We start from the raw sequence: 12685 nt of genomic DNA, 5'->3' as shown, positions 1-12685 counted from the left end.
GAAGTATGACTTGTCTATCTAGGTGACTTCTAATTTTTCTCTAGTGTCACACACTGTCCCCTGCAGCTCATGAGGTCAGATCTGACAGCAGGGGGACCTCACCATCCTCTGCCCTGGTCCTTATGACCAGCCTGGGCCACTTGGCATTGAAGAGAGCTGAGCTTTGAGATCCCTTCCAACCCAAAGCACTGTGACTCTGTGATGCAGGGATTCCAATGCCCCAAAAGCCTGTTCTGTTTATCTCTTCTGGGTCTCTTGCTCCTGCCCCAGACATCTGGGGGGACTTCAAACAGAGCTCATCTCTGTCCAACAGCTGACTGTGACCACAGGACCAAGCAGCCCACCTCAGTTCTCAAGTCCTTTTGCTGTCCTTCAGAAAGATTAGCCTGGGAGATGTTTTTTTCTGTGGATTTGAGTGTCTTGCTTTGGAGAACAGAACCTGCGTGGTGGCTAAGCCCAGAGCAGAGCACAACTGAGATACTTTTTGCTCTCCTCTCTAGCTGATACTGACTGGAGCCCTTTCTGCTCTTTTCTCCCACAGCACACCATCAGCTCCACAGCTGTTTCATTTACACTGGGCTGTGTGAGAATCCCGTGGACAGGTTCCTCCTCGGGTCTCATTCACTCAAAATTGTTAGCATGAGAAAAATGGCTTCTTGAAGGAAGAATAAGAATCACTGATGATAACGCAGTAGGTCCTGTGGTGCTTTGCAAAGGTGGGCAATGTGATCATCACACTTCAGACAGGGAAGTGAAAGCTGAGACACATGAAGTGATAAACCCAAGGACTTACAGCAGATAAGAGCAATCTCTGAGACACAGACTATGGCTTTATTCTTTATGTAAAATGTCTTTCCATTTTTCAGTGTCAAAATACCTTTGAAAAAAAACGGTCTGGACTTATCTTGCCTTCTCTGAGGTTCACTGTTTCACCTGCAGTAAATAAAATGTTGTTTCTTGCTGTTGATTCAAAGTTGTAGCATTCCTGAGAATTTTGTGTAATACCTAGAAAACAAAAGGTTTGCTCCATTCCTGTTTTCCATGATGTGCAATCTAAAAGAAATATGAAGAGTACTCTGCTACACCATGTATTGCACTTGATCAAAAGCAGTAACTTTGAAATCCCTAAGGCTTGTAAGGAATGGAGGGAATGGAGTACCAAAACCCTCATAAATGGTAAAATTATGACCTTTCTGAAATCCAACTGCCTACAAACAGAATTGGATGTATTCCCCACCATCTGTTATCATATTTTTTCTTTGTTTGTTTATTTTTAAAGGATATGCAAGTAGTATTTAATATTTTGATTAGTTCAAGGAAAGCCAAGCTTTGTGTTTTGCATAAAAAGCACCATCTTAGATATGTTAATTTTCTAAATGTTATAGAAAATTATTTTTTACTTTCCTTTGAAAGGACGTATCTGAGAATAACAGTCTTAAATTTTTATTTCATCATTATGGGAAGTTGCAGCCAGGAGAATCCCACTTTGGCACAGTGGATTATCAATCTTCCATGGAGAGCTGGCTTGTACCAGCATTTTCTTGGGATTCAAGTGAACATAAAAACCAAAGGACTCCAGAGAGACCCTGGTCTTCTGCATTTCCACTGACAGAAGGGAATCTCAGACCAAGGTCTCAGATACATCTCTCAGATTCCAGGGTAGAGAGAAATATTGAAAAAACCCCCAAACTTGATCTTATCAAAAATGCCCATACATTTGTACAGTTATTTTATTTTGATCCTTGAGAACCACAGGTTGATTTGGCCCAAAAAAGTTGCTGGTGATGACTAACATCAACTTTATTGACTCTTACATAAAAGGCTGCTCCACTAGTGAACCAGTAATGACCAATTTAGTAGCTATATCTCTACTGCAAATTAACACATTAGTATTATACTTGGCTCCCACCTCTTGGGAAATAAAAGGTTACATGCACTGAGGTAACAATAGATTATATTTCTTCCCTCCCCCTCAAAATTTTTTGAGATTTTAGAAAGGATTTAAACTTGCTGATTTTTTTTTTCTTGAGCATTTTCTTGTACACACATCTGAGCTGGCTCTATATTATTCTGTGTATCTTAGTATACATGGTTCATTAATTAATGTTCTGTAAGCAAGAAAGCTCAATCCACAAATCAAGCAAACACTTCAATCTGGACTATTTTAGCTTAGTGTCTTAGTGAGTTCATAAACTACCAAATGTAATTATATACAATTGTAATCTTTAAAAAAATTGCCTAAAAAAGAAAGACTGAATTTGGTGGCGTTTGCCCTACAATATGATGACAACAAAATGACCACAGATGTCCTGTTCTCTTGTTCACAGCTGAAGCTTGATGAAATTTGTCCCAGTGGCCAAAATGTTTGCATTGCACTTGCCAGCTCTACATCCACACATGATACAAATACACGGATTTTGCCAGTCTCCAGAACCTTTACATATTCAAGAGAATTAGGACTTAGTTATGGTATACCCAGAAGATGCTGAGTCAAATTCCTGCTGCAGTAATGCCAGTGAGGAGACAATAGATTTCTAACAAAGAAGAATTTAGCCTGTGTTGCTTCTTGAACTCAACCTCAGAATTCAGAAGAAGGACCAAAAGCTTAGCAGCCTTTACAAGTGATAGCTGGGTGAAACCATGGGGATAACAGAAAATAAATGTGCTGAGAGCATCAATACCTGAGAATTGTCCTTTAAGCCAGCACTTCAAAGAGACTGTTGTTGACATGACAGTTTTTATCACAGAATAAATATTGCATTATTTGCTCTCTGTATAATGTCTTCTCTACTTGAAAATCCACCAGCTCAGTTACTTAACAGGTGTTTTATTTGCCATGCCCCACCTTTATCTACCACAAATTTAATACACATTGTTCTTCCCTGGAGTTCTATGATGGCTTTGTACCTGCAAACTTTGTATGTTCCAGATGCCTGTAACAGTCTTTAGAAAATGTTTTCAGGGCATTTGCATTAATTAGAGAATTTGAATATTTAAAATTTTAAGATATTTCTGATACTGTAAGCTTTGCAAAAATCCTTTGGCTAGAATTTTCTAAATTATCTTTTAATAGGAAACACACATTTAGATCCCTCTAACAGCTTAACCTCTCCTTTAGCAGTCATCTTTTCAGGCTTCTGGTCCTTGTTTGTTAAAGTCTCCTTCTCAGGGGTGTTATGAGGATTAATGCAATGCACAATGATTTTACAATGACTGGACAACAGAGACAAGTGCATAAATACCAGTTACAAATACACACATGATTTTTCTCTCTTTATTTCTCTCCTGTATATTTATGCTCCTTTGGAATGTATCTCCACAGATCTTTTAAAACAAGGAGATCTTTAAACCAAGATTATTTTCTTCTGTACCTGCACAAGTTCTCTGCAGGTGTCTTGCCAGTGGTTAATTTATGGCACACCATGAGGTGCAGCATTGAGCCAAAAATAAACTCCTGCCTCTTCCACTATTCCTTTCCAAGTGCTGGTTTAGTCTAGTGTTAGGAAGATGCTACATATACACAGTAATTAATTTTCCAATCCTAATATTATCATTTTGAATTCAAAAGGGACTCAATTAGTCATCATTACAGTTTAACAGCCTGAAACACTTTAGTGTTAATAAGTAACTGAAAAAGTAAACTATCTTTTCTCATTTAATCAAGTATGGGGATTTTTCAATAGAAAAGTTAGAAATTTTAATACAGCAGTAGGTATGAAAATTGAAATTCTCATGTCACTCACTTTCTGTAGCTTCACATAATGTCAAAAAATTATGCCCAGCATCTTCCCTGTCTATGCTAAGGATGATGGAAGGGAATGAATATGCTGTGCAATATATTTTTCCCTTATTAATGATAAGAAGAGACAAAAACATTTGTGGATTTTCACTCTGTTGTGATGCAAAGGCTGGTATGGCCTGTCTGAAAGTGACTGCAATGTTTTCTTCATTTATACTGATTTATTTTTAACAGGAAGTGGAAACCAAATGATCATCATGGCTTTTATGGGCCAGCAGAGCAATCTATTGCATTTCAGTTTTGCTTCAAATCTGTGCAGACTTTCTGATACAGTGGGAGGAAGGTCATGCAGTGTGTAACCTCAAATACATGAATTTCCACCTGTGAAGGAAAAAAAACACCACCAGTCTAGGAAGATGATACTCAAACTTCAATATGCAGACTCTTTTTGCATGGAAGTGATGGCTTGGGAGTATAAATAAAAGCTAGAGAGGTCTCTGCTGTAGACGCCTGGAATTTAATTTCAAAAGGATTTATAAAATTAATGCAATCTGTGTTTTATGATCAGAAACTACTGCATGGCTGTAACTGTTTATGGTTACAATTCAGTGTCTTGGTACATGCTCAGCATGAAATATGAGCAGGGTCTTTCTTTATACATTTATTGTTTGCAGAATCATGTCCAAATCATGTTACAAACAATTACACCACATAAAGCTTGAGTATTTATCTGGTTGTATAGACAGATTATTATATTCTTAGGCTGTAAATTCCTGTTCGTTCACAAGAACCTCTGTGCTCTCCTGGAGGCAGTCAGCTTCTGCAGACTCTTGAGAATATTAATATCTCACATATATGCACAGAGCATATTTATTCACTGACACAATTTTCATTATAATGGATGGGGGTGCTGAGTGTTCAGTTGCAGGACTGTTCTGTTGGAAATATCCATCTTTTAGGGCTCACTTACAGAACAAATTACTGATGGGAAGGAAACATTTCCCACCAAGTTCCAAAAACCATTGCAAAGGTGAAAATGTCATGATGAGTGCGGATTTGAGTGAATGTGAATCCAGCATTTTTTTTCCCTCTAAACTCATCAGCTAGAAAAATTAAAGCTCTCACATTCATATATTTTAATTCATTCTGTGCTGTTTCAACTTAGACTGAAAACTGGAACTGATTGCTTCTATATACTTAGGAATCTACTTGACCTTTGTAATCTCTGAAAACCTCATGCATAGATCTTGTATAGATGTTTTAATGAAATCTCTGCAGGATATTAGAAACATTGGCCCATTCCACAGGTATGGGTCTGAGGTACAGAGGGAAACTGTGGCTTGTCTTCACTGAGCTCCTACATGATGCAATCAATACTTGATCTGTGACAGGACACACAAAAAAAAAATTGTTTAGGCACTGTTTAGAAAGTGTTTCTAGGCTGATCCACTGAGTTTGGATCAGTCTAGAAACACTTCAGCAATTTGGACTGAAAGTAAATTGCTGCTGTTAGGGATACCCAAAATTTCAGCATCTGGAGTAGGTGTAAGTCTCTTGAGCTCATCACTGTGGGCAGCTCCAGAGCTCTTGATCAAGGCAGTCACTCTGTCCAGCAATGTTGGTTTGGAGAGAGGAATGTAGCTCTGTTAACTACACTTTGCAGTGAAGACAAACCACAATGCAATTTCCCCAAGGACATTAAAAGAGACAGCAGCCTGGGTCTTCTGAATCTCACCTGTGTTTTCTGTCCAATGTGTGTACTGTGAGCTTATGTACAAACATTGCTGAATGATTTTGTACTGCTGCTAACAGACAAGAATCTGATGTTGCATATTTTTCATTAATGACTAGCATGAATGGGAAAAAAACCCCAACAATCCCTCCCCTGATGATTTGTGAAGGTTTCCCTTCAACAGTAAATATTATCACTGATGATGTTAATGAAGACATTAGTTTCACAGCATTTGAAGTACTGAAACACTCCACTGTTAACTAGCCTAGTGGGGTTTATGCTAATGTAAAATATAATAAAGTAAGAGGCCACTATCTCTTTAAGCTGAAAGAAAGGAAACTTGTTTCTACTTCCAAGGGATGCCTAGTGTGTGCTTATCTAATTGACTGTGTATTTTGTCTAGGTGTTGAGGGAAAGCTAAGAGAATGAAGGCTCTAAATCCCCAGTGGAAGCATGATATGGCGATGCAGTGCTGGTGCTGAATTGTTCTCTCTGATGGCTCTATGGGAGTGGATAGCACTGAGTCTTCATTGCTGGGTTTTAGCAGTTGCTGCTGTCTCGGATCAGCATGCCACAAGCCCCTTCGACTGGCTCCTCTCTGATAAGGGACCCTTCCATCGCTCACAGGAATACACTGATTTTGTGGACAGAAGCCGACAGGGATTTAGCACAAGATACAAGATTTACAGGTATGAAGCAAAGGGAAAGCAATTACAGAGATACCGTCCTTAGAAGTTGTAAATTATCAATACGGGTTTCCTTTAAGGGAAAGGTTCAGCTGTGGGAACAAATCCATAGACACCAAATTAATTGCTGAAATATATGCAAAGTCACTGTGTATTATGGAAATGCTGCTTGTGTTGTTTCTGTTTTGTTTGGAGAACTTTTGATAATTGATTATGTTGCTCTGAAAAACTTTGTTGTTTGCTACCTACTTCTACTCTGTCCTAGTGATATGGTAAAAAATGTGTTAGGGGTTCAAAAACCACCTTTGGCTGCAGAGGAATCACCTTTGATCGTGCATCAATTGCTTTCTGTGTGGCTCATCAAGACTTAAGCTGGGGTTTTAAGAATGAAATTGTGGCTCTGCAGATACTGCTGACAGAACAGACTTCATGGTACAAAGGAGGGCATTTCAAAAGTGACTCAAAAATGTTTAATGTTAGTTTATGCCATTTAACATTTATCTATGCCATTGCTTTGAAAATGGGTGTTCTCTTCCCTGAGGAATCGAGTGATAAGAGCCACTGTGAATTTTAACAGAGGTTGCAGGTGTTTGGTCCATTAGGCTGGCCCAAAGAAAAGAAAAAAAACAGGGGGAAGACTTCAAAAGTATAGGTCTGCTTGAGGATTTGGGCTTTGCTGTGGAATTGATTCAATGATGTTTATAACCTGTGAACCTCTACTCTTTTGAGACAGCACTGGTGAAATGTCTCCTCAATCATGTGCAATGGGTGTAACTCAGTAGCATCCAATATTATCAAGGACATGGGCAGGAACGGGGGAGCTCAGTCTAACATGAGTGACCTAATGGCAAATAGACAGAAGGACAAATGAGAGACTAGGAGAGATTAAAGACTGGGAAAATAAATCTATTAGCAGAGAGACTTTTTTACTTTAAACTGTGATGGATTCCTCCCAACAGCCAAAAGCAAGTGGGGCAGCAGGGCAATACAGGGAAGATTTTCAGCTCCCCTAATGACTGTCCATCCTACAAACACAGACCATATTGGTATGGGAAGAGACACACTGATTTCATTGAAAAGCACAGAAGAGATTGTGCAAATGTCATACCTATTTTAGGCTGTTATTTCCTAGTCCTTTAGAAGAAGGTAAGAATGATATATGCCTGTATGTATATTATATTTAGTTCAGAGTCCAGTAGCCTGTGACAAAAGTGCTGGCCTCAGCGTTAAAGATTTTATTTTTAAGGAATTGACTTTATTTTCCTTTCCCAAATACATGCAGTAGAGGGCACTCTGTCGCAGGTCAATTTTGCAGTGGGCTCCTTTGCGATATACAGAGAAATTAAACCCATTTTGAAAATAAAGTGTGATTTGGAAATATGCTTGATGAAGTGGCTTGTCTTAACAGAACAGCATTGCCCAATATTTACTGCATTTTAAAAGCCAGCTGTCAGGACCAATAATGTAAAGCCAATAATGCAGAGACTGAGGCAGCATATTTTATTCCCATTATTCTGTATTAGTCAAAACTGAACCAAAATTATCTTGCTAAAACATGAAAGATGGAATTGTATTTCATTTGAGCTCTTACAATCAGGTCCTTGAGAATTTTTCTCCTCTCAGCCATCATTACAGCAACATTGTTAAGTTTCACAGATCTGTAATCACACTGCTAATATTTATTTGGGTTTGTGAATATAGGTTTCAATTGACTTTAATTTACACAATCCCACAGAAAATGTTTCTCAGCTTTAGTTCCATTCTCTGCCTGTTCCAGGATGTCAAAAGAGCCACAAGTTGTACTTTTTTGTTTCAGCCCTCCAAAACCAAATCTTATTGTAAAGTTTCCTTGTAAAATATGGTCCCATTAGTGAGTAGTGCAGAACACCGTGACCTTGTTAGAAGCCACACACTGTAAATTTTATCCCTGTTGCTTTTCTATGAGCTTTCCCAGGCTATGGGACTTGGAGCCTAATTGTCCGTTCATTCCCTCACCTGCCTTTTACCTAATGGAAACGATCCCTCAGGGACGGGTCCTTATTTGAAGGGAGAGGTAAGGAGGAGGAAAGCCCCTGCCTGCAGGGATTCGGCTGAATTAACCAGGGAGAAAGGTGCTAAGAGAGCCCCTCCAGTCCCTGAGCTCTTCAGCCTTTGAATCACACACCTGAGACCTGACATTTAAAGGTTAAGGATGAAGGAAGGTCTTCCTTCATTTTAAATCCATGCCAGGTCAAAATCCATGGGGTTTAAGATGAGTGAGATGTGTGGAGTGAAGGACTCCAGGGGATTGTGTCCCATTTGAAACCTTCCTGGCTGGATGTTCGTAGCACCATGGGGTCAGACAGAAAATGACTGGAGATCCCTTTTCTTTTTTAATGGCACAAATGTGGCACGAGGCTGCAGGCTACCTAAAAGAATGCCTCTCTTCTATAAGGGGCTTGCTCCAGAAGAACCAACAGGGCTTTGAGCAGTAGCAGCTCACCTCCTGTGTCTCCAGACTGACACAAGATGTGACCAATTGTAGCTCTCTGCCAAAACCCATCAAGTCCTGCTGCCCATGGGAAGAGCAACCTCACACTGGGACTGTTTGTCTACAACTAGCAGAAATGAAACTGCCTTAATAAAAATAACATAAAGCCAGCAGTGAGTTGCACATATTCCATGTCATAGTTCAAGGTGTGTAGCAGGAGATTTCAGCATGAGACTGCTGTCTGATTTTTGCTTTCCAACAGTGGAACAATTATTCAGTGACTAGAATGATATTTTCATTTCCCTTCCATTTGCAGTCTCAGGAGAGACAGTAATGATGTGGAAAAAATAAATCTTGATGGAATTCGTAATATCACAAGATTTGATTTCATTCCCTCATTAAAAACATTCTCTATTTTAATCAAAATAATATTAAAAAGCAGAGAATACATGTTCTTCTGCTCTTGGTTATATCAAGTAATGCATTTTTCTGGAAATACCAAAGTTACAGGTACAAAGGCCTTTGTCTTGTGCCATTGTTTGACACTGGTTTGAATGGGATCAAGGTCATACACTGCAGGCCCATGAAAGAATCAGAATGATTAAAATCAGATAATAGGACAGAGAAATTGGAAAAGCACCCAGTAGAGAGAATAACAAAGAATATTAAAATGGAATTTACTTGAAGGATACATTGTCATTATTTTTCAGCTATTGAGTAAAACAATGTTGTGCTAATTCTTCTATTTCTGTCACTTGCGTGGCAGGAGACAGACTGATTTTAAAGTTTAATTTCACATATGGCAATTGTTTTTAATGATACTCGGTAGGCTTACTTTTTTCAGTTCTTATTTTACATAACCTGTTTCCATTTAAAATTCATGCAGTCAAAAATTTAGCCTAAAACAGGAAAATTTATCACTCTATGGACTGTGTGTTAGTATTTCTGTTTTCATGGAATCACAGACTGGTTTGTGTTGGAAGTGACCCTAAAGATCATCCAGTTCCCATGGGCAGGGACACCTTCCACTGTCCCAGGCTGCTCCAAGCCCTCTCCAGCCTGGCCTTGGACACTTCCAAGGATCCAGGAGCAGCCACAGCTTCTCTGGGCACCCTGTGCCAGGGCTTCCTCACCCTCAGAGTGAAAATATCCAATCTAAATTTACCCTTTTTCAGCTTAAAGCCAAGCTCCCTGTTTGCACGCCAATAAGGCAAAAAGCAACTGCTTTGCATCCACACCCTGTGGTTACTGTAAACAAGTGTTCATCTGACCATGAATCTGTTATAAATTATTGGGATGAAGCCAAGGATTTGCACCAAGGAACACACTGATTAACTGAGCCCAATTTCTAACAGGAGCTCTTAACTTCGGCATATTTTTTTAAACATAAAAGTTATTTTTTTTCTTATCTCCATGTCTGGCTTTTGTATATCAAACAATCATGCGATAAAACTAACTAGTGCATCAATTGTGGGAATGCACCAGCAGAAAAATCATCTGCTACCTATATTTTATTCTATATATTAAGGTTCAGTTATGTTCGTGGGCAAACAAGCTGGCTCTCTCCAAGGCCAGGAGTATTCAGTGTTACAAGACAGAACTGGAAGACACAAATAAATATTAAATAAGTTTTAATCTAGTATTGTAGAACACTAAATAATATACAACTGGTGCTATCAACATTGTTATAAGTTGGAAATTGTGGGTTGTTGTGTTGATTATGTGATTATTATGGCATTCTTCTATTCCCTCTAATGTTTCAAAGGAAATACCCTCCTCAGAAAAATTTAAAAATTGCCACAGTTTTTGGTGGTATTCTTCATCACTGATCTACAAAGAAAACCACCAAGATTTTCTTTTCCAAAGAAAACCACTAAGAAGGCACCTGGATGGCTGCTGAAAACCTGTAGATTCATGGGAATGCTGTCAATATTTGATGGAAGGTGCTCCTGCAGTTAGCATCAATAAGTATTTTGGCAAGGAAAACCAAGTTTATAATTTGTTATTTAATACACAAAAGGACTGCTGTGCCTCTTATGTAAATCAGCTACCCAGACAAAGGAATTTAAATCCAAACAGAATGAGACAGAGAGGTTACCAGGATGGAAAGAGTGATTGTGAAATTATGCAAAGAACCTACATTGTATCAGAAGAGGTAATTTCTACAGAGATAGGAAAGTATTCAACCTATCAAATAAGGTCTTGAGGAAATCTCCTCAGGGATACTGTGGAGTTTTGTTGAAGCAAAATGATTTAAAACCTGAAACAGATGTGAAAAATCAGCCTCACTCTTTCTTTTAAGGTAAAAATACTTGACAATATTTAGGGGGAGAAAAAAAAGAGAGTTGAAAGAAGATAAAATTCCTGCCAACAGAATACATATTGTAATGTGTGATGAGTTATGTAAACCAAAAGCCATTGATGTTTCAAAACCAAATTGGTATAAACTGGCAATGAATAAATTTAGGTTGGTTCTTTAGAAAAGGTTCCTAATAATTGAAGAAATTCTGGGACATACAGAGTTACAAAACCTTCCAAATCATACAAATAGGAGGAAAGGGTTTTATGATGTGATGCAGATAAAAGTGGATGAAGTTTTAGTGACCATTGACATCCTTTGGGGCAGCTACTAAGTTCCCAATACTACTCTGCAAAAGGTAAAAAAAAGGAATCTCTTGAAGCAGTGAGTTGGCCTTGGCAGCCTGGTATTCACCTGGCTTCAAAAGATTCTCTTAGAGGTTGTTTTAAAAATGATTGTGTTCATGAATAGCTACAAAAAATAGAAGCATTGAAAATAATGCAAGTTAGAGATAAGAACACATTGGGTTCCTCTCCTTTGTTCTGAATCCTCTGGTGACTGAACCCACAGGGCAAAATGAGCAAACCTCAAGACTGTAACAGGACACTCACTAATATGTTTCAAGTCCTGTGGGTGAACCTAAGTAGGGCCAACATTAGTTGGTTTTGTCATTTTTTTACTCCCTATCAAAATATTTTAGCCCAGTTCTCACTAGACTTGACACATGTGACACAGTGTTAATAAAATCCTAGGGGCTTCAGTCGTGCAGGTGCACAATATGCCCTGAATCACAATTTTCACTCCAGTGTACAGTCTGGAATAACATTTCCTCCTGCTTTTCCTGAGGGTGATTTGAACTGATTAATCTGGAATTTCAAAGCATGGAGAAGAACTAACAAAGGTCTTCCAATAGTGGTTTTCAATACAGGTGTTTTAACAGGAATAAGAGAAATCTCTGCCTTTTCCAGAAATAGGCTCTATCAGTAAATAGCTTCTGGTCTGTGTTGTAATTGGTTCCTTTAGGGGATATTCCATTCAACTTGGTGGCTAAAATGTACAGAAATCAGATGAATCATTGTTCCCAGAATGTTTGCAAGAGGCTAGATTGGGGAATGCACTAAGTCCTCTTTATAATTTCAGGGGCTTACAGGCTGGTAACAGGGAAGAGCAGCTCAAAGTGGTTTTGGGATTGTGAATTGATACATTCCCACTAGAAAAATAATATTTGTAGCTCAGCACATTTTTAAGAATGTCTGGATATGAAAAACATCAATGAGTTTAATTTTGGATTGTGATACAACAGCCTCTCTTATTCTATTTAGCTGGGCAGAGAAAACATGGCACCAGTTAAATAACTAGGTGTGGTTAAACTGCTTGAATAAGCACATATCTGAGAAAAATCAAAACTTTGAGATGACCATATTTCCAGGTCTAGAAATACCTGGATAGTGTCCTCCAAAATAATTGAGTTTCCATCCCTTTGTTCTGAATGCAAATCCCTTTCATAGGAAAGCATTTTAGGTTTAATTTTAGACCCTAAAGACATATCACAATGTCATGATGCATTACAATTAGCAATTCCTGTTATCAATATTATATAATATCAATATTATATTAGTTTCTTGATTCAGGGGGATTCTCTGGAGGGTATGTGCTTGTGAAAAGGTGGAAATAAAGGATGAGAAATTTTAAACTGAGAAGCCACACATACATAATAGAAAAGAACATATTTTCAGATGAATTATAACCATAGCCTACC

The 12685-nt window shown here is 38.4% G+C and overlaps 1 protein-coding gene across 2 annotated transcripts in view; it reads left to right on the top strand.

Moving 5' to 3' along the window:
* Window positions 1–12685, top strand: part of LOC120512253 (BMP/retinoic acid-inducible neural-specific protein 3) — a 197632-nt gene that overhangs the window by 11591 nt on the left and 173356 nt on the right. For both annotated transcript variants that reach the window (XM_039730325.1, XM_039730326.1), the window contains exon 2: window positions 5875–6160. In XM_039730325.1, the coding sequence (XP_039586259.1) occupies window positions 5925–6160 (236 nt within the window). In that variant the 5' untranslated portion in view covers window positions 5875–5924. The remainder of the gene's footprint in view (window positions 1–5874; window positions 6161–12685) is intronic.

The sequence above is a fragment of the Passer montanus genome, unplaced genomic scaffold, assembly GCF_014805655.1.
Source record: "Passer montanus isolate IOZ18808 unplaced genomic scaffold, ASM1480565v1 scaffold71, whole genome shotgun sequence".
NCBI lineage: Eukaryota > Metazoa > Chordata > Aves > Passeriformes > Passeridae > Passer > Passer montanus.
This window is presented reverse-complemented; position numbering and strand designations above follow the sequence as displayed.